At 45.0% G+C, this 22,967-nt stretch overlaps 1 protein-coding gene across 12 annotated transcripts in view; it reads right to left on the bottom strand.

The window, feature by feature from the left end:
- nrxn2a (neurexin 2a) overlaps positions 1–22,967 on the bottom strand; it is a 187,996-nt gene that overhangs the window by 50,755 nt on the left and 114,274 nt on the right. The window contains exon 1 of one of the 12 annotated variants that reach the window (XM_048238060.1): positions 16,068–18,028. The exons of the other annotated variants lie outside the window; for them this stretch is intronic. Coding sequence (XP_048094017.1) covers positions 16,068–16,611 — 544 coding nt within the window. The 5' untranslated portion in view covers positions 16,612–18,028. Of the gene's footprint in view, positions 1–16,067; positions 18,029–22,967 lie in introns of those variants that run through there. 12 annotated transcript variants of the gene reach the window in all.

Genomic DNA, 22,967 nt, shown 5'->3' on the forward strand with positions numbered 1-22,967 from the left:
TAGTCAGTATAAATCACCCGCTAACCCACAACAGCAGCAGCAGCAGCAGAGCCACTGCACTGAGGTTAGCGGGGCTTCACAAAGGGAGGGGGGGGGGGGCAATCAGAGAGGAGGGGGCAATCAGAGAGGAGTTGTCATGTATGGACCTTACTCATTCCCTCCCTCTCTCCCTCCATCCTTCTCTCTCTCCATCCTTCTCTCTCTCTCCCTCTCTTCCTCCCTCCCTCCATTCTTCTCTCTCTCCCTCTCTTCCTCCCTCCCTCCATCCTTCTCTCTCTCTCCCTCTCTTCCTCCCTCCCTCAATCCTTCTCTCTCTCTCTTCATCTTGCCAGCTCCCACCCTCATTATCGTCAGCGATCTGCACCGCTCCGTCTTTGTTGGCGTTCCCCTGGCGCTCGGGCGCAGCTGCAGCTCTGCCCTGCTCCTCCCGTCCCCTGCTCCTTATGCGCAGTGCGTAAAGCTGCTTCGTATTCCGCTCAGCTCCCTCCCTGCTCTCCCCGCTCCCTCGCTCTCTCGCTTGGTGCCTGCCCGCCTGGCGCATCCCTGGCCAGCTTCCTCCAGTGAGCAATGAGGAAAGCAACCAGAGGGAGAGAGAGAGAGAGAAAGAGAGAGAGAGAGAGAGAGAGGGGGGGTGAGAAGGAGAGAGAAGAAGGGGAAGGATGCTGGCTCAGAACAGATTCGAGGCAGATAAAATTAAAATAAGGAGAGCAGGTTAGCTGTAAAAATACAGCAGGGTGGCCTTGAGGTACAGTCTAGGCAGGGCTTCATTGCTAAGAGAGTGGGAAGTGGGAGTTGTTTTTCTTTTTCTTTTTTTTGTGTGTTTGTGAGTGTGTGTTTTAAGATCCCAAAACGTGGGCAGGCAGGGAGTAGAAAAACAACCCTCTGAGAATACGTCTTCTTTTTCCCCTGCTGTGAGCCTCTGTCACTATCTTTTACATTGTAACCTTTCTAAATATCACAGCTGCTGTATGAAGGTAGCACTGAGCATAAAAGGTCTGGGGAAAGAATTGATGCACAATCATGATAGGTAGGCAGTTTTTTTTCATTCATTCATTTTGTTCAGTTGTTTCAAAACATTACGAGTCTATTGTATTCTATTGTATAGAAGACCACATCCTCCCCAAAAAGACGTGACAAAACATGTAGAGGACATGGTAGTCAGAACTGAACTAAATGGATTATCAGCAAATAATCCTGGTGCTATCCCTACATGCTGCTCTGAAATGGACAGTGGCAGATACGGAGGAGGGCCACTGAGAGCTGCTCTGGAGCTGTCCCTGCCCGAGGTGCTGAAACACGCTGAACAGCCACACCCACCATGGAGCTGTCCCTGCCCGAGGTGCTGAAACACGCTGAACAGCCACTCCCACCATGGAGCTGTCCCTGTGGGAGCAGAGCTGCTGCAGAGCCTCTGGGTCACCATGGCGATCATATACAGAGAGAAAGACTGTAAACAATGTTTATCATGTAAATGGCCCTTGGTTTATAATTCTAGGTTTGTTTTTGTTCAAATGTGCATTAGATTGCTACTGTTTCAAAGCAAACAGCAAGGCTTCATTTGGAAAAAAATATAAACACCTGGCAACTTTAAGGAATGAAAACACAATTTTGAAGAATAAAAATACTACTCCAAATGAACTACAATAACATTACAATGCAATACTCCTCCATCATTCTAAAATGTCCATTACATTATACTTACACTCCATGCCTCATATTACCAATAGGATTTCCTAATTATTTCTGTCAAGGAGATGATGTTTTTGGTGTGGTTTGTCTATCAGCAGGAGTACATAAAAAAACTACCAGAGCAGTTTTCAGGAAACTTGGTGCAAAAGTAGAACCCATTCAATTTTGGAGCAGTTCCAACTCATCGAGTGGCTAGACAAATTAAGTTTCCCTTTTGCCAGCATAGCACGAATCAGCATTTGGCCTTGGCGGAGGTCTCCACTCTCCTGGGGCCCTTCTAGCTGACTCTTTTACTCATTTCCTACTGTATACCCTACAAATGAGGACTTGTTCATGGTCATGCCTGTTGACCAGCTAGTGGTCCATGTTTGAAATATCAGGTTATGCATGCCATGGAAGGTGTTAACACATTGAGACAATACACTCAGCCTTCATTAAAAAAGCATCCTTTTCATGAAGCATGGATTCACTAACTAGAACACAAGTCAAACAGTCACATCTGGAACTAAGAGCTGTACTCCCACAATCTTCCAAGAAATCAAGACCTCCAGACACTCGAAAGAGCTTCACGAGCTGCCGGCTTCAGGGTCCTCAGTAATCGAAACGATCATAACCATGTGTTCATGAGATTGATCTGGGTCATGTTTTTTTTTGAGAAAAAACAGGACTCCCAAGATCAAACGAGACAAATGGATAGAAGGCGAATCAGAGTCCTGCTGGACCTACAGCCTTCTGTATTTTCAGCAGCCATTGAGAGCTGGGGCTCAGAGACTACACATAAAAAGGAAACATATGAAATAATAATGGCCGCCATAAAATATGCAGGGCTAATGCACCAGGCCTGACATGTGAAAGCAAGTTTGCTACACCGTCTGTTTCAGGCACCGTGCCTGTGAGCTGCTTCTGTGCTTCATCAGCCCCACCCCCACCTCTCCCACTCCTTTCATTCTCTCGCTCTGTCTCTCCAGTGTTGCTACTCATTAGACCAGACAACAACAAAAAAATGGGTGTTCTTGGTGGTTTCCACCAACTTTCTTGTCTCTTACGTACTACAGTATAAGTAATAGTCATTACATTACCATGAAGTGAAAAATAAAATCAGGCCCTGATGCAAACAGCTATGCAGCTCTAACCAAAGTTAAATGTGTGCATATCTTTACAGCCTATGGTGCATATGCAATTCAAGCCATATTAAAAAAATCTCAGCTTTTTTGTATTCCGCTGGTGTTAATAATGTGATTTATCTATATTCACCTCAAAGGCACACAGCTTAAGTGTTTTAACATCTCTGTGTAACTCGGCTCATTATTATCTTAAATTCATAACCTTTTGGTCTTATTAAGAGCAGCAAAAATGACATAGAACTTTCTTTAATGAGGTGGTGGCCTTTAAGTAGATGCTGATAAAATACAAAGAAGACCTCTACTTCAAGGTAGTTTTGAAATGGTTTCCCTGTTTTAAAACATAGTCATCAAGCTGTGATTACTGCATCTTTTTTTTCAGATGAATGAGTCACTTCAGAGCTCTCCCACTCCAGCACTCCTCTCCTCTCCTCTCCGGGATTGAAAGCGGGGAGTCCGTGAGTGTGAGTGTGAGAGTGAGTGTGTGAGTGTGCTCTATGGCGTCCTCTGAGGGCTGGAGACATGTGTGCTGGCGGCACCGCGAACACCACAGCTGACAGGAATACTACTGTGAATCAAAACCCTCAGCTTTGTCCCGCAGCAGCGTTGGAAGTGGGAATCCACCTTGGCTGGCGTCAACCTCTGATGTGTGTGTGTGTGTGTGTGTGTGTCTATGTGTGTGAGTATGTGTGTGTCTGTGTGTGTGTCTGTGTGTGTTTGCAAGTGCATGTCTGCACGCACACATGAGTGTGCGTGGGCGTGTGTGTGTGTGGATATCCCATTGTGAACGGGGCCACAAACTGTATTGACGATGAGTCATGGCTCTGTCTGCGAAAGCTTTCTCCCTCAAATGAGGGAACATGGTGGCTGCCAGGGCCCACACTGAGGCTGACAGGTGCTGCTTAGTAAAACAGCCCCTCTCCTCTCCTCGCCTCTCCTCCTCTGTCTTCACCAGACCTCATGCCAAAGGAGAGAAACATAGACCAAATACAACCAAAAAGGAAACAAATAGACCCGTATTTAAGCTGTAGACACATACTTAACACACAACCAATTCATAATTTCGCGCAAAGAGAATCTCTTTTGCACTTTTAGCAAACGACATAGCAGGCAGATTACAAAAGGCTCCCCGGAATCTAATGTAGGCGGTGAAACACCGCATGGCGGCGGCGCCAATCATCTCATGAATACAGATGATCTGAGCAGGAAAGAGATCGTTTATTTCCTTCAGGCCTTCCAGTTCTGTCCCGAAATCAGACCGAACAGAAACCAGGCTCTTTCCCGAAGCCTTCCCAATTGACTGGAGAGCGGTCTAGTCTTTTGCTCCTCTGTACACACAAATAACAGGTAAATATTCTGGAATACATTAAGTTGAGTTTTATTCCTGGCAGCATATGTGGAGTGTGCAGCTCCTGCCAGAAAAGTGTTCTTAGTACTTTCTTTGCGATTCCATGCAAATTGATCATGGCAGCTAGGTCAGGCATCGCTATGCATTCTGTTCATGCTTGTATTGACTGGACGCTTTTCTCTCTGAGAATCTCGGTGACTAAATGAACCCTTTCCCTTAATTACAGCGTCTTCTTCATCAGGGGGTTGCCTGTCACAGAGAGGAAGCCCTCTCAACACACATTGTGGGACTAAATTATCACCTTGAGCTCAGAGGAAAATAATAGGAAATAGGCAACACAGAAGTGAAGAATAAAAGACAACGAGAGGAAAGCAATTTACTGCCAGTGCCTATTAAACAATGTAGAGAAACCAACCCTGGCTAGACAAAAGCTTTCACCATGACTCCTCTCTGTACATCAACGGTGTGCAGACAAGACCACTGCAGTCTTATTAATGGCAAATCCTACTGTTACTCCTTTCTTTTTTACACAGTAGTCTCAGTAGGCAAAAGTTGTCAGCTGTCTTTCGCCTCATTGAATGCAATACATGACACGGTCCTTAGGGAAGTACTCTGCTCTTACAATTGTTATTATTAGTGTGCAAACAGTATTAAATTGTGCTGTTCCCTGCCAAGCTGTAAAAGGAGGTGAGTGAATGTTGAATCCATTAAAATACATAGTGCATTTATCTTTGCTGAGATAGGCCATGTTTCACATAAAAAGGAGACTTATATTACTGGAGCTGGAGGGTGGTCAATGAAATTTTCACAGTTTACTTTGAACACCACTCTGACTGGGTCTGAGCTAAAATAATATTACTTTAATAACCTCTCTAAGAGAGCGCACCATCTTTGCCATTCACTGGGACACAATCAAATTAATTTGGCAAATATGCCTCAAGCTATGTCGTCTAATGGACTGCAACATTTGGAATAAAATAAGGTCTGTCTTGTTTTTCAGTGTGCCGCCTGTATGCCTGTCTCTCACATAAGAACATAAAATGTGTTGAAATAAGTGCAGAACGATATGGCTATTTGTGCATTAATAAACCCAGAAAAAGAAAAAAAACATTCCCCCTAATACAACGGCACATTGTTTTGCAAGTAACCAAACCATTTCAGTATTTCAAGATCATTTCTCAACTCTGCACTCACTGGAAGGTGGACACATTAACAAAAAAAAAAACTGAAACCAGGGTCCTTGGTGTACACATAAAGCTACAATGCCTGTAGCAATAACATAGCCATAGTACAATAACTGCCATAGTACAATAACTGCCAGGCATACAATATGGCCAATGACCCTCTGATGTGTACTGCACTTAGCCTCAAATAGAACAATGCAGGAACCATGGAACACATTTGTATCCAGAAGGAGATCTGGCGAAAATGCCCATGAAGCACAGGAGAATGTGGTAGGGTCATACTTTACTGATGATGAACAGCAGCTAAGTCGGCTGTTGAAACCGTATGTAATAATAAAATAATTCACCTTCAGAGTGCTTGGTAAGAGTATCTAATAATGCAATTTGCTGCATGTAAGAGTGCCCCTGTAATTGCCACTTATATTTGACAGTTACAGTGTGTATCCAGGAGTGAGATTACCCCATGTAATTAAAAGAACCAATAAAAGGGGTACCGTCTTTTAGCTCTGTTCTCAATTAGTCAATATAATAAGACCGTGTAGCACAATAAAACAAAACATGTGCATCAGTGTTGCAGCCTGCATTGTTTGGATTGCTGTCATGTCAGACATCTTTGTTGCCTGTAGTAGTTAGAACATCTTATCTTGTACACTCTGTGCTCAGTGCTTAAACTAATAGTGTACCACATTTAATGACTGATTTAACTTTATTAGTCTGTGCATTACTGGGCTTACCACCCAAACAATGCAGGCTGCAACACTGATGCACATGTGGTACACTATTAGTTTAAGCACTGTGCGTCCAGAGTGTATAAGATAAGATATTCTAACTACTACAGGCAACAAAGATGTCTGACATGGCAGCAATCCAAACTGATCAGTTGGAAGCTATACTTTATACATATAGTTATGTATAAAGTATAAGTAAGTATATATACTCTATTGATCTCGTGAGGGAAATTTGGTCTCTGCATGTATCCCAATCCGTGAATTAGTGAAACACACTCAGCACACAGTGAACACACAGTGAGGTAAAGCACACACTAATCCCGACGCAGTGAGCTGCCTGCTACAGCGGTGCTCGGGGAGCAGTGAGGGGTTAGGTGCCTTGCTCAAGGGCACTTCAGCCATTCCTACTGGTCGGGGTTCGAACTGTCAACCCTCCGGTTACAAGTCCGAAGCGCTAACGAAGTGCAGGCCACGGCTGCCCCTATGTATTCTAATCAGGCTCAAACTATACAACAAACAACTATCGATCGGACAGGAATTTAGCCCGATTCTGAACTTCGTCGTGGCTGACTAACTTGTGACTAAAAATCGGGCCAAAAATCTCAGTGCTTGTACGGCTTTGGGGAAGTATGTCAAGACAGCTGGCAGAGGTAGAAATCTGTAATTAGCTGATCTACCTGGCTGAAGAGCTGTGCTAATTATCGTCACCTGGTTTAGTGAATGGTTGGAACAAACATATGGTAAGATGAAGTCAGACATTGCCACCTCTGGCAGCTGGTTCCGGGAGGCCCAGAAGTTGGACAGAGCGGCAGACCTGGCCACTTCTCCACACACTCAGTCCCGTCTCGTCGCTGCAGAGGAGGGGGTATTACTAAGCAGCAAAGGCTCACATTTTAAAGTCACAGCTTGATTGTAGTGGTTCAAGTGCCCTTTGCAATCACGGTGCGGCGGACGTGTTCTGATCTGATTACACTGTTATCACCGATGATTTCTGAGTGCCCTCCAGGCTTCTCCCAGAGAGAGCAGGTGGTGAAAGAATACCCTCCGAGGAAGGAGAGATAAATACTTTGTAATGCCAATGAGGGTGACATGTTTTGGAGGGCTGTCAGTGTCTCCCGTCTGGCACATCTGACCCCCGTGCATTTTCCAGGTACTCCGTGAGACAGCCCGAAAAGAAAAAAAAAAAACTCTTTCAAAGTCTCCATAACCCCAATTTACTGTCCTGTGCAGCTAAGGATAATGTCAGGTATGAATTACAATGGGTTCCTTTCCGCCATTTGTGTGTAAGAGAGACAGAGCAGCTTTGAAGGTTTCCTCTGGCACATAAGAAGCCCACGTGTGACCAAAGGGGAGCCAAACAGCAGTGCGGTAGTGTCTGGCGGATGATGTGGTGATATAAGGAGTTTTAAGACCAGGTATGAAAAGCTCGTTTCAGAGTAAAAGACAAATGCATGAGAGCCACGTATATCTGCACTCATTGATGTGCTGTGCAGGCCGTAAAAATTCTGTCATGACAGTGCAGCTCTGAAGAAAGAGAGCTTTGCAACAAAGTGCCCGGAAAGCCCTTTATAGTCTCTGAAGAAATGATGATAAATATTACATGGTGGACCCCCACACAGCCAGAGATACAGCTTCGTTTGGATTCACTGCGCTTCCAGTAAAAGTTATAGGTGTGCAGTGCCATTTGAGAGCTTATACAGCCCTTACGTCTAAACCGCTCTGTCTTTTATAATTTTTTCCACAATGATGTCATACTTCAAAATGCCCTGACTGGGGCGTTTCACAGAGCCGGGCCATGTCATGGTGTTTTGTAAACACTGAGATGAAGCACTGGAATAATCCCCTCTTAATTCCAGAGTTGCCGAGGCAGGAGAACGTGTTAGCGTTAGCACTGCTGTCCCCGATGCGCCAGTGTGGATCCCACTTCTGCCACCAGTATTATCATTATGGCTTGTGTCGGCTATGTGCTCGTTTATCTGTGAAATTGTGTAATCCTTAGAGAGATTGCCAGGAATAATTTTATTATCTCTCTAAATAGCACAATGAGCTGCAACCAGTTCTTTTAAGGCTCAAATCCCTCCTTTGGCAAATGTTATTTAAAAGCAAATTATTAATAGTGTCGGTGGAGTGGGGAGTACAGAATTGTGTATTCTCTACAACCAGGATGTACAGATATATCTCAGATATAGCTCAGGATGTACAGAACTGCAATTTCAATAACCCTAACAGGTAAGTGTTCCTTTGTGTCTGTGTGTGTGTGTGTGTGTGTTTGTCTGTGCGTTGTCTCCATCACAGTAGGTACCAGTGTGCGCTAGGCTATTCTCGTCTCCGTCAGGGGAAACGGGAGTGGGTGGAACGAGAACACCGGTAGAACACGGAGGACGGTCCAACCGATCCACACAAAAAGAGAGCGAGCCAATGAACACATGAGTAATGACCATCAGATGGAGGTTATATTTACGCATTATCGTTGCTGTTCGTCCAAGCTGGATTTCTGCATGTTTTTTGGAATGAGGTTAGCGTGGATTAGCTATTTAACAATGGTAACAATCAACGCAGACGTTCAGACTCTGAGGGGCTGTCTACACTCTTCAACTCTCGACTCAAACTTGCACAATAATGTATTCAAATCTAAATCCTGACACACTGTGTAAAACTGCATGGTACTGAATCTCTAACACGTCTTCAGCATTCATGACAGACAACACAGACGTGCTGCAAAGTATATGCCTATGGCCATGAGACTGCAGATGCTTGGAGCATCAATATAAACCTGCATTACTTCTTTCCCTTCAGCATAATGTAGTAGAAGGAAATGTGTTCCTTCAAGGTCATGACCCATTTTTCGTTTCAATTTTCCATGTCATTTATGCAATTTATCATAGTGGCATAGCGCTTTCAGTACTTTTTCTGTTTCTTACAGACAAGGTTTCAAAGCATAGGATGTGGGCAAACTGAGATTACGGCCAAATAGCACACACTGAGCTTGCCATTTATTTTTTCTTAAATCAGACTCATACCCAAACTAAACAAAACTATGGATGTCTGTTATTTTTCATTTACATATAAAAATGCACTGCATAATGTTTGGGTATATAAGTAGAAATATTTACGTATATTTCAAATATGTTCAGAAAACATTCCAGAGATGTCCCAAAAACAATTGCAAAGCTGTACTGTAGCTAATGTGTACATTTTGAAACTATCCAAGCCCCTAATTCAACCCAAGTAGCCATTTTGGGTAGTCTCTCTCATATACCACTATTTTAATCCATGTCACTAATGGGGGAACACATTAAAATGGCAGGCCTGTTCTTCTATTTAAACACAGTCACAAGCAGTGCTGACATGGCAGATGACTTCCACTGAAACAGAAATACCTGAAATATCTCTCTTTTTTGCCTTAGGATCCAGGCAACTCAGGAAGTTCACATCCATTATAACACAGGGAGGGAGTGAGTCTTTCTTGTTCCTTTCAAATGAGTGCTGCTGGGTAGTGCAGAAGAATGAGATGATCCCAGTAACTGACTCACCATTAACATCAAACAGATCGCTCTTAGGCTCTCTGCAATCGACTACCGCCACATGAAATGAGGAGTTGGCGCCAGGAACGGAACATCACAATAGGACTTCTGTACTACTCCATCCTACAGCAGATGTGTTACTGCCACTACACAATTAAAATGCACTATTGGCTGAAACGGCATTGGTTGATTGGCTGTGGTTGTTTATGGCTTGATATTGTTTATTATGCTTGTTCCCCATTTTCAGAGTCAAGACTGTATATGAGTTCAGTATGAGTTCAGTATATGAGTGCAGGCACTGAACAGGCAACTCAGGGGATACCTAATGTGACTTTAAATCAGACTGACAAGACAGTCTGACAGTTGTGAAAACACATTTCAAATTCATCAACTGAGAATTAAGGTTCAAGTGTTCTTTGGACTAAGTGAGAAAAATATGACAATGAAATAATAACCATTCTATGACATTTAATTTCCATTTTGTTACTTTGTAAATATAATCATCATTTTGCACCACATCATATTATTTTATATTATATGGTGCTAAAACAAAAATCTAATTTGTGGACATGTCAAATTTGTGGACACGGACAAACGTGCTACCGTAAGGTAGACGTAGTAGACTTGTCAGTTGACAACTTTTAGACCAGGGATGTCAAAGTCAAATGCATTAGAGGGCCAAAAAACCAAATTTGCTACAAGCCAATGGCCGGACTGGTTCAATGTTTATTAAAACATATTAAAATGACTGCACGTAACCTATTGAACCAAGACGTGTATTGTATTTTATTTAATGATTAAATGAATAATGACTGTGACTGAAGTGCGGGCAAAGTTTGCACAGAAATGTACGATTTTTCCCATCCTCACCGACCTTGTCATAAAACTTGTTTAAATGATCATACGATGCCTCCTTGCTGCTTTGTCGTCTACATAAGCCTTTCTCAAACTTCTTTGACCTGAGGCCCAGTCAAGGCATACTTTGGGGTCATAGGGCCCACCTTCATGAACCCACACCCTCCCCCCACCCCCCATCAAATTATCATAATGATATCACAATTATTATTATTTTTATGCTATATTGCTATACATGCATTTCAAAACAGTCAAATGTTTAAAATGCTAAGATTGTTCACAAAAGTTTGTGAAAACATGCACATCAGCGTAGGCTACTGCTTTACTAATGTAAAATATAATTAGGCCTACAACAGTTTCATTGTTTTTGCATTGTTGCATGATGCTTGCATGAGAAATACTTCTCAAAACAACAGCAGTTATATGGGTGCCGTTGTTTTGGGATGTTTCCCTCATGCAAGCATCATACACTGATAGAATATTTATATGCTATTTAATTACATTTAATTTGAATGCCTGAATGTAAGGATTCAGGAAACACAATACCAGCTTTTGTGAATGGTAACAGATCATGCGTAAATCACTGATCTGGAGATCTTTAACTATCTTTAACTAAGACTAATTAATAGCTTTTGGCTGACTTTAATACTTAATGCCAAACAGTGTTTTATATAAGCTGTGCTCTGTTTTTTATGGAAGTTGCATAAATCCATGTCGTTCTATTAAATGTTGTTTCATAATTAAATAGCCTTCCAATAGGTTGAAGCTTAGCTTTGCTACCAACGGGCACACGCATGCATTGAATAAACGCTCATACCACGACTTAATTCTATGCCTCTATATTTGATGACACCAAACAAGTATTTCCTACTAATTGCAGAAATGTTTTTTTTTTCCTGTCTGCCGGCTCCTTGATCAATTGCGCAGCAAATTATCAGACGATGGCCCGGGAATAATTTCACTCTGCAGACCATTGTCCACATTACGGACCTCGGCCCATAGTTTAACGAATGGTGACCTTCATGCTACCATATAAAGGCCTTTTCACGGTGTGTTTTAGCCGGGTTTTCGCGTGGAAGGCTCTGTGGAAATCTGGCACCCTATTCAACGAAGTTAAACTGAAAGAGCGTGCCGTTCACAGACACCAGAATGAAAGAGTTCACAGTAACGTTCATCCGGCAGTAGTAATACAGTACGTTCAGTTCACGTTCGCTCAAAATATGAACGAGTTCATGAACTTTCGTTCAATGAACGCGTTTAGGCACAACACTGGGGAGGGGGGTAGCTGAAAGTTGACATCTGCCCTGACCGAATACTGATGAATAATGAAGCTGAGGCCCACTTGTGGCGCCGAAGTGAGTTCGTGGGCTACAGTTGCATTGTGGGGAATGGAGTATTGGTGCGTGCAAAACAGCAGCCGGCGGCTGTGGCCTGCGGGCCGGTTCTAATACTAATCAAATATCATCCCGGGGGCCTTGACTTTGACATGTCTGTTTTAGACTGTAGGTAAAATGGGCCTAATGCAAAGCTGCTGCATATCACAGCCATGTCTGATCTAGAATCAGCAGTGGGTAGAGTTTCATGGTCATCAGGTTTGCTAATGTAAGAGCAATGTGCCTTGAATGTCCGACTGCAGCTGAAGCATATGAAGCCACATGAATTGCTCAGTCGTCACAGCTATTCAGTTAAACGCACCAAATGGCAAACAATGGCACATTCATGCACTGATTTCCAGCAGAAATCCATTATTGTCCTTTTGTCTACAGGCCATTTCTAATGCAGTGTGGATTCAATACAAAAAAGAAACACTGGCCAGGTCAATGATCTGAATGAAAATAAATAAATAAATAAATAAATAAATAAATAAATAAATAAATAAATAAATATATATATATATATATAAATAAATAAATAAATAAATAAATAAATGTGTACTCCCCTTTGTGTACAAAGCTACAGCCTCCACAGGAAGTGTGAAAATGTGCAGAGGCGTGGGCAGCATATTCACCGAGTCACAGACGTTAGCCGTAAAGTGTAAAAAAAGTGAGTCTGTGCACAGAAAAAGGGCGAAGTCCTTGAACAGATTGCAGTTTGATCTCAGGTTGCCGTCATGACGACAGCAGCACCCACAACCACCTCCCCCACCCTCAGCCCCCACCCCACCCACCCTTCTCGTATGTGATTGGACAGGCTCAGGAACCTTCACATCAACATGCATGGGACGGACTGGCTGAGCAAACAGGGGGCCCGTTGGTTGTCAAACAGCAGCTTCCATCAGTGCATTGGGCCTGGGGTATTAGGAGCCGGGGAGGGGCGCCTGTGCATCACAATGAGAGATGATAGCAGCGTGCGGGGAGCGTGGAGGTTGGAATCTACATCAGTGAACACTGGGGGGAGGGGGGGTGATGGGATGCTCAGGAGGACCTGAGGGATCAGTAGAGGACCACGGCATCCTCACAAAGACACATGAGCCCTGTGGGTGCTTATCATAAGTGAGAGATGAGAGGAGGTCGACATCAACACTAACGTCTTAATAATCATTACAGCAGCTAGAGATTATTACAGGAGGACCGCGTCCCAGCCACTGAACCCAACAACGCAGCGACAGCCATGCCACAGGATCACAACGTGAACATACAATTGTAGGTTCAATTGCTGTTGTTGAGCAGTCAATGGGAGGCACAAAACATTAGGCTAGATGCAATGAAAACAGCATTCTTTATTTCCAGCTTCTACTCCCACTCTCTGGAAATCAAATGAAAAGGCCATTTCATGCAGCAGCCGCATCAGTGCGGCATGGGGGAGCGTGACAAGGCTTTGGCAGGAGCGCATGTCAGAGAGCTTTTGGCCTCTTGTCACTGGTAGGGCTTTCCTTCCGAGGGGACAGCGTGGAGGAGCTGGGGTGGCGTTGGCAGGTGTGATGGATAAGGCCTGTGTCCTGTCACGGGGTGTCGATGTCGACGAGGGCCTCCAAGGGGATCCGGGATGGTGTGGCAGAAATCAAACCCCTGCTCCTTGTCATTCACGCTCTTTGCCCACACCCCTCCGAGGCAGGCACTTATCAATAGTCTTTACTCATTCACTTAACTCGCTGCAGTCACTCGCATTGACGCCTGTGTGGTCCTACTGTACTGTACATCACAGCCGGAGCAGGTGATCATTCCTCTTGGACAGCACCTTTATGTTTCTCTCTGTTCCTCCAAGAGAGCACATCCTTTACCCCTGCACCAGACACTGGAGGTCTTTGAAACATTTCCCTGTATCTGCAGAATTGGTTGTTTCTGTTACGGAGCAACAAAACTGAAACGATTCATTGACAACAGAGGCCATCGGACAACAATATCCATCTGAGACATTACCCTTTCACCATGTCCCTTTGACAGCCTCTGTAATAGCACCATTTATAGTGATCTGCAGGCCTATGAAAGGCTGCGCTACGGAAAAGGTGAACGCTATTACAGTCCTCGTATCATTCACGGAACGTCTGCTTGACTTTACCTCATGTCCAATACCTTGGCTGTGTCAGAAAGATAAGGGTACTGGAAATATGTTGGAATCTCTTTTTTTTTTTTGTAGATGAATGGGCCTGCTCTGGCTGAGAATCAAAGCTGAGTGGTGAGATGTTTCTCTCTCTCAAGCCATTCGAGGCCAAAAAGGCGCAGACAATGATTCCACTAACTGATGTCATCACAGGCCGACAGTATTACTCCACCGGGCCCTCTCCACACTGCTCAAGCCAAGTGAGAGCTGCGGAAGATGGATGGTCTGAGGAGGACTCAATTCACTGATCCAAGGGTGATGCCAGAGCTCTGCTCGAACACATCCTAACCTAACAGGAAGCACTGAACAAGAGGTGACAAAATGAACGCTGTTGTCTTTCCCCACTTCCTAATCAGTAAATCACTGGTTACTACCACTACTTAACAATCACCACTAGTTATTGCACATTGCATTGATTGAATTTGTGAATTGCTACGGCACCCTGCATTGATTTTACACAAGCAGCCACATAGTGTGTGTTGTTACTGCACTACAGCATATCACTGAGGGCTTGGAGCAGGTTTTGAAACACAGAGCGGATGCTTTGTGCCATAGATCTTCCTGAACAGAGGGCAGGGCATAGCACAAAAAGCGTTTCAGTGAACATGTGTTCCATAATTAACAGGGTCTTAAAATACCCCTCCCATTTTGTGTGATGCCATTTGTTCTTAATCAAATATTACTGTAGGCACAGTTGGTGCAGCATACATCATTGGTGTTGCCAGTTCATTCAAATTATATGATATATTGCAATGGGGAGATTCAGCAGAGCGAGCTGCATCTAAGAATGCAATTCAGACATGCTGGCCACATTCTCGTCAGTGCAACTCAATAACCGATAGATGACTCACCGCCTTCGTAGATGCTGCAAACCTGGCCTGGCTTCAACACTGAAATAGAAACCCTCAAACATACATTTCCATTCACAAGAATGGCAATTTCAGTGTCAAACCAAAAAGAGGATGTAATTCAGCCACACAGGCCTCCGTCAAACAACCTTTTGGGTAATTCTGAAAACATGAACTACGTGCATAAGGTGTGCTTGTGTGCAGATCAATACACTTAGTAGAATCTGTATATAAAAGCTATATTAGGGCTTTAGCAAAGTAGGAAGATGTGGATATAGGGGAATGTCTCCTCTGCTTCATGGATCCTGTAATTATTTGCTGTTAAGATATAACATATAGTACATGTTATATTTGCAGTGTGATTTTGATAATGGATTCATCTTTTGGTTAAATCACCCTTTTTGAACACAGATGCTATATCAACACAACAAGCCTGTCCACACTGGGTTAGACCACAGAGGTTCCTTTACCAGTCCTCTAAGAAGTCATAAAATGTGAAACTGAAAAGTAAAAATGCTTCCAGTGTCCGATATCATATTATTCTATAGTGCTGTGATACTTTTGGGCTGGTAAAAATAATGCTTTGAACCCTCAGTTTGAATCAAGGGAAGAAGTCTGAGGTCTGAACCGGCCTTAAGACAGTAGACACTCCACTGAGGCCTGCACCACTCTATGCACTTTTGCCTGCAGGGGAGCACTTGTGTTATGTGTGTTTTATGTACACATAAGAGTAAGAGTAAAAAGGTCAGAAGTTAAGAGGAAAGCAACACCAGTAAGCACCTTTATATGGCCTCACTAGTCATGTAACCAAAGCACTTAGAGACACCGAACACACACATGCTATTCTTCACATTAGCTTTTAGCGTTTGGCTAATGTGCTTGGACAACCTCACTTTACTAATCTGACTCACAAAGAGCAAGTTTATCCAAAGAAGGGGAGAGGGGAGAGAGTGTACAGGCCTTTGCACACCGAGTCCGCATTTTTTGTATGAATTGTCACACGATTGAGAAATAAATACGACCTCGTGTTGTATCAATCGCATTTATATTATTGACTTTCGTTTGTAAAAAAGGTTTTTGAAACAGGCTTAAGTTTCTGCGTTTTTCGCATCCGTTCAGTCAGTAAAAGAGATTTCCTACAGCAGTGTTCTGTATTGGGCGGACTGAGAGAACACATATGAAATGAACGATGTCAGTGTGCAAAGGCCAACAACGAAGAGGAGAACTTACTGGGGAAGCCTCTTGTGAGGATGGGCATCCTGTTGATAGCGATGGGCACTCGGCCATGCTTGTTGTGGAAGTGATGGACGTGGTGTGTCGTGCTCAGGCTGGAGGACACGCGGGCACTGCCTGTTCTGTCCAGGAGGGAGGCGAGCAGCGCCAAGGAGAGCGCCAACCTCCAGCAGGAGCGCCAACCGAGGCCTGCCCGGCCCGCCTCGCTCTCAACGCTCCCAGCGTTCCCACTATCGCACCTAGGCAGCACTAGCTCCGGCCGGGATCGGGAAGGTGGAGGGGAGGCACCCTTGGCCTCCGCTGGTTCCACCCGACGTGACGGACACATCTCAGTGAGAGGCGACGGCGCCCATTCCGTCCATAATCCGCTGGACTGGTCGGAAAACAGCTTGGCGGGACGAAGCGAGAGCACTCTCTTTGTTGACAAATGATGCAAAAAGCATAAAAGCCGAAGTGATTTCCGGAATAGGAAAAGAAAGATAACCCTTCCCAGTTCTTTTACAGTTGGGCTGTGATATCCAAAACAAGAAAAACTTTTCATTCATTCAGGAACCCTTCTTGGTGGTCAGTGGTAATCTAACTCAGGACAACAAATTCATTCCTCAGCCATGCTAAACACACAGTCCATCAGAACCAGACAAATCCTCCACTATCACCATTTAACAAAACTCGAAGAATCCCTCAAGAGAATATCTTGGAGTCGAAAAAAACCCCCAACAATGCTGGAAAAAAGCCCAACTCAGGGGGCGTTGCTTCTGGTGCCAGGCGTGGCGTGTTTTTTTGTGGGAGGCTCTCTCCGTGCGCCCCTCAGGAAGGACTTATGGGCCGTTAAGACCACTCTGGCCCAGAGGGCGGCCCCTCCGCAGCAAAGACACAGATAAGGAGCATCCTGGCGGGGCCGAGGATTATCTAAATAGAGAGCAAAAAAGGAAAGCACCAGACACGAGACGAGAGAGAGAGAGATGTGGGAAAATGAGAGAGAGAGAGGGGAGAGAGAGAGAGAGAGAAAAAATCTGACCTGAGCTGGCGAAAAGGGGGTTGCAGGATTGAGCTCTCACGTTTGCCTATCTCCCAAGAAAAAAGAGAGGGAGAGAGAGAGATGAAGAGAAAGAAAAGATAGAGAGAGAGAGACCGACGTGCAAGCAGGAGAGAGAAATCTACTGCAGCAGGGTTGAGGGGGGAAAAAATAAGGAAATAAATAAATAAAGTGGTAAAAAAAAAAAAAAGCCTGCCGGCTCTGTGTGCACGTCTCCTCTACGACACACCAGCCGCCTCAAACGCCTCACCTTTGAAGCTTCCGAGCAAGAGAAAGAAGAAAGCGAGGAGAGTGAAGAGTCGTTGCAACTCAATATCCAACCCAGTCCTTGTCCGCCTGCTTCGGCTCCTGCTTCTGCCTCTGCTCAAGCGCGCACCATATTGATCGCTGCCGCATTTTCCTTCACTTCTTCTCCTGTCTGTCTCCTGCTTCCCCTCTTAAAATGCACAGTTCCCGATGTATTCAAGAGAAAAGACGAAGAAGAGGGGAAAAAATGATCCCTGAAGGGAGAGAGAGAGAGAGAGAGAGAGAGAGAGAGATAGAGGGAGAGGGAGGAGAGGTGGCTGTAAAACGCCTCCTGGAGCTACGGCACGGCGTGGATCGCTCAGACATTCAGTGGCGCGCGGCTGCTCTGGTACGATTCGGAGGCTAATTAAATCAACAGCAGCAGCAGCTGAAGCATCCTCCTCCCCCTGAATCCTCGATGGCTTTAATCCCAGGATGGCCGAACACCGACACGCGCGCAAAAAAAATAAATAAAAGAAAAGCGAGGCGTCAACCTGAGCTGTCCGCTGCAAACACACACCGACACAGGGTGCACAGCCCCCTCTCAGATGGCCGCGCTAGAGACTAGAGCCGCGAGAATGAGCGCAAGCAGGAGAGAGGTGCAGTGTGTGTGTGTGTGAGAGCGTGAATGTGTGTGTGTGTGTGTGGAAGAGAGAGTGAGGGAGCGAGTGAGAGAGAAAGAGAGAGAGGAGGGGTGGGAGTGGGAACAGGGGGTGGGTAGGTTGAGGCAGGCATGGTGTGCAAGCACACATACAGACGCACGGAGTAAAGGCACACAAAAAGGCAACTTGCTCGATCACATATTCACCCAAGCCGACAAATTCACAGCAAACATGCGAGCTCAATAAAAAAAGAGAGAGTAGTATGCTCCAGTGATTTTGCAGGGAAGAGGAGAGGCCAGTTTAACAGCCCAGGCTGAGTCTAAAAGGAGGAACGAAAAGGAGGAACCCGTGATGATCAGGAGAGCAGAAACAAAGACGCTCCTCAGATGGAAGCCTGAGTGGGAGGGGAGCAATCGCTCTCCAAATGTACGCTATTTCCAGAGCTGATCAGGGGAGCGCAAACAGTTGGAAACAAATCCAGATACCAGATGCAGCCCACCCATTGCAGCCCACCCACTGTTACCAAGATAGCAGTGGTTTGTCCCAGACTTCAATGAATTATTTAGCAACACACACATACACACAAAAAAATCTTCACAAGACCTGTCTGTTTCTTTCACCATTTTTTGTACCTTGTCTCACTTATACAAGTGTATAGTTATTTATTGGAACTGTTGTCAGTTCTCTCTCTTTTTCCCTCTTGTTTGACCATTTGCTTATTTGGCTCGCTCCTCCCTCCTCCTTTTCTCCTTCTCTGTGATGTCTCTTGCATCCATCGGTCATTGCATCTTGCATCTGTTGAAATATCTGCTCACGGAACAACATGTTATCATTTATTTTTACTACTGGCTGTCCCCCAATTTATATGCAAAAAAAAAACACCCCACACACTCCCTGTCTGACCCGTCTATTTTGCCCATCTGTTGGAAGATGGGGCTGGGCTGGGAGAGGGTGTGTTTAGATGGAGGGTGTGTTTATGTCCAGCGTCCAGCCTTGCTAGTGAGGGCGATGAAGCCTGAGGAAGTATCTGAGTGAAAGGGAATTAGAACATTAGCGTGCGCGCGCAGGGAGGGAGGGCGGGAGTGTGTGAGCTGGAGGGAGTGTTATGGACACATAGATCAGATAAATCACCACGGATAGAGATCTTAGCTGGGATTGCCTTGCCGCTTGAAAGGATGTGCTCGAGAAAAAAGGGCAACAGAAAGGAGCCGGCTCCACCTTTCATGGTGACAGGGAGGCAGTGTGGGGCCATTACTCAGAGCTCCGCATGAGAGGGAGCAAGGCCTGGCCTCCACCAACCGAGGCCAGCCGGGGGGGGGGAGGGCACGCTGAACTGAGGCGACACGGTGGAAGGTTGCAGGGTCCTTCTGTGTCACGGCAAAGCTGACAAGAGCCTGAGTATTGAAAACGTACAGATGGAAAATTGAGAAGAAAGAAATTTGTTGATGAGATATACTGTGTATGGGAGACATTGTGAGATGGAAGTCATTGGAGGCAAAAGGAAGGTCAACAAATGGTGCTCTGCCTCTCTTTTCTCTCCCCTTTCTCAAAGAAGTGCGAAACTCGGGTCAAGTTGGGCGAAGGCGAGGTGAAGACCCGAGGTGAATGCAGCAAAGAAATTCTTGGCGCAGCGGCACAGCGCAAACAGCCATCTGACAGGATGGCAGATGGATGGTGGGTGGATGTGGGGGCCTGGCAAAGGGATTACACCTCGGTGACATTAGATCAAAGACCCCCGCCGCCTGCCAGAGCCAGAGGCGCACACCCGAACCTAAATAAAAAGAATCCAGTGCTTGGGACTAGCAAGCGGTCCGTTGGTTTTAAAACGATCAAAACATGATATGTGCCACAACAGTAACAGCGCGCCACCGGAGAACGGTGTAACGTCAGAGTTGTGACACGATGAAAGGCTTTGAGAGGACGTGAGGAAAATGGACGATGACATTTTTTTTAAGTAGGAGACTCACGTTGTCAAGTCCCTGAGTGTATATGAAGCATCTCTCTCAGCAGTGATGGTATCTTCGCACGATGAAAGGCTTGCATTAATCAATCTGCCTGCTCCGGGCAAGCTCAACACGATAAAAAAGGGGGGGAAAACAAACAAAACGATTCTTTTCGCAACACTTCAGGGGAAGGGCCAGGGAAGGGGGAGAAGGGGTGTTGGGGGGGGTGCAGTGCTTAAATTAACCATCTGCACTCTGCTGATCACCCAGCACCAGTTGTTCATCTCTCGCCAGCACGTCGCTCTGACCCCCATCACGGGTGAAGGGTTCAAACTGAATCCAACATGCATGATGGGCTCGCATACGCTGTCTCAGAAGGCCTCTGGGACTCCTGCTGCATCTGGCTGCAGAACGCTGGCACATCACTGCTGATATCTGGCGCACAGACGCCTTTCAGCTGCAGTCGCACTACTGGTTGCACTCATGCATAGCATTGTACCATTTTGCTTTGTTGGGTGGAATAGATGCACATATGATGAATGTACAGTATGTATAGCATCTGTTATAATGTATAGCATCTGTTGGCACAATTTTATGCTTTTTATAGTGCCCAGGAATATTTAAGTTGTCAGTTTAAACATCTTTGTTATATATCTCCATGAGAAAGCTGTGATGTAAACATTCCACAACTACTATGTTTTGAAAACACACGGTATTGAATAAATTCCAGTAATACACAACTGAAACCTAAGTTGTCAGGCAATAAATGGAAGATTTCAATGAAGATTAGAAGCACTTATGGAATACAATTCAGACACATAAACAGAAATATGATTGTTTCTGAAAACCACCAAGGATGAAACCACTAGAAAACCATTGAGGCTGAGGCTGCCTTATGTCATTAAACTTTACACCCTGATGGCTTTGTCATTGCCGAATTGGTTCGCTACACTTATTTATCACTCTGCAGAACTACTTCTAAGGCAAAGAAATAAAACAATTCTCCATTAAAGCCTGAAGCAGAGACGAATGGAATGAAATCTGCTTTATACAGACTGCAATGTTTTATACAAGGCCAAAACAGACTGTTCACTTTCTCTACCTTACTTTTCATTTGCCATTATGTACTGAGTAGCAATAAATCTGGGAGATGTTTAAACTCAATTGTCTGTCAGTTGCATCGCTTGTTAATTAACACTCAATATATCACTCATACAGTAATACATGCAGAAACACACACACACACACACACACACACACACACACACAGACAGAGTGGCTGTGTATTTTCAATCCTACACATTTTTTAAGGCCTCTGGGGAGGAAATATCAGGATTAATAATGGCCGTTTGGGTATAATTACTCATCATGCCCACCTCCTCAGGAACCAATGGCCTGCGGTTCACATCTCGGGATGATTTAATTCAACTTAAAGCGGCAGCTTGTCACATCCTGTAGCTCATGGTGGGGAATGCGGTGGGAGTGGGGGGGTGGGGGGGTGGTGGGGGGGGGGGGGGGTTGTGGTGGAAGGGCAGTAAGAGCACGTATACCAAAAGATAGACTTGCTAACGGATATGGCACTTCACTGGCCGACACGGAAAGTCTAGTCCAGTTACTCCATGCAAATCTGTGAGTCAGCGAGTGCTGTTTCATATCATCTACCTCTACTAGACCACCTCTTAGGGTAAGTGGAGGCCAGAGACTATGTTCAGTGGAGACTCTTGGAATAAATGGCGTTTCCCAAGAGCGTCGAAGAGGAAATTAGCAGAACAAGTGGTGATTTGGTATTAGAAGTGGCAGTGGAGACACGTGGGTAATGAAGTACACGTTGCCCCCCCCGTGTTACTCCAATGCCTTGGCCACATGGTGCCACGGTTGGCACACCTCATCAATCACGGCGGGCGTGTTGCGAGCAGGGTTCTCTGGGCACACACGGGCACGCGCATCGCATGCCAACCCCAAGAGATCCAGTTGCGCCAATGAAAACAAACCCGAGCATCTGTGTGTGTGTGTGTGTGTGTGTGTGTGTGAGAGAGAGAGAGGGAACCTTTCTCTTTCTTATGACGAGCTGCGTTCCCACCCGCACAAACGCATCAGACGCGCACACAGTCCTCCTGGCGCACCGACAGAAGGGGCGGCCTTGATCTCAAAGTGCACAACCTATTGACATAAAAGCCGGCGCTTGGAGATGAAACACTCTCACTGAGTGATGTGTACAAACGGGGGCGACTCTAATGGTGCAGAGTGAAGCTGAGTGAAGCTTCACGGCCTGTCCTCTACACAGCAAGAGAGAGAGAGAGAGAGAGAGAGAGAGAGAGAGAGAGAGAGAGAGAGAGAGAGAGAGAGGGAGGGGAGGTGAGCGTGCAGAACACTGATTAAAAATGCAATTATAGAGGACAATATTCAAATTTTCCTTTTAATCTTTGCTGGCTGGCTCATAATGCCCATTGTGGCCTCGGCTGCTCATTATGAAGAGGGAGTGAGAAATAAAAATGTATTTTTTTGTATCATATCTTTCTTACATTCGTCAAAGCCAATCGTCATGCTCCCCTAAAACAGATCCACCTTCTTTGAAGATCCAAAAAAACACTTCATATATATAAAAATAGATACTTAAACCATCTGAGAGACCTAAGGTGTAACTAACTGCACTATATCACAGAACTGGACTGCTTAGTGAAACAATGACCAATTAAATGGACAGGTTAAACGGAAATACATAAAAAGCTATATGTACATAATGCTGTATAATCTTCTTTCCCTGTTAACATCTCAGTGGGCTTTTTTGCAATACAATAAGGCTCTGATGGCATATTAAACTAGGGTTTATGGTTCCTGACATTTTAGTGCAGCCTACAGTATATACAGTAATAAACACTCATGTTAAAAAATACTTGTTAAACATGCTCTCAAAGTGTACCTCATGGACAACACTCACATATGCATACATTAGAGGGTTGACACAGACAACTTAGACAAAGTGTGCATTTGCTATTTTCGTTTGCATTTTAAATCATAACCTCATGAGACT

This window comes from Alosa alosa, chromosome 2 (assembly GCF_017589495.1).
Source record: "Alosa alosa isolate M-15738 ecotype Scorff River chromosome 2, AALO_Geno_1.1, whole genome shotgun sequence".
NCBI lineage: Eukaryota > Metazoa > Chordata > Actinopteri > Clupeiformes > Clupeidae > Alosa > Alosa alosa.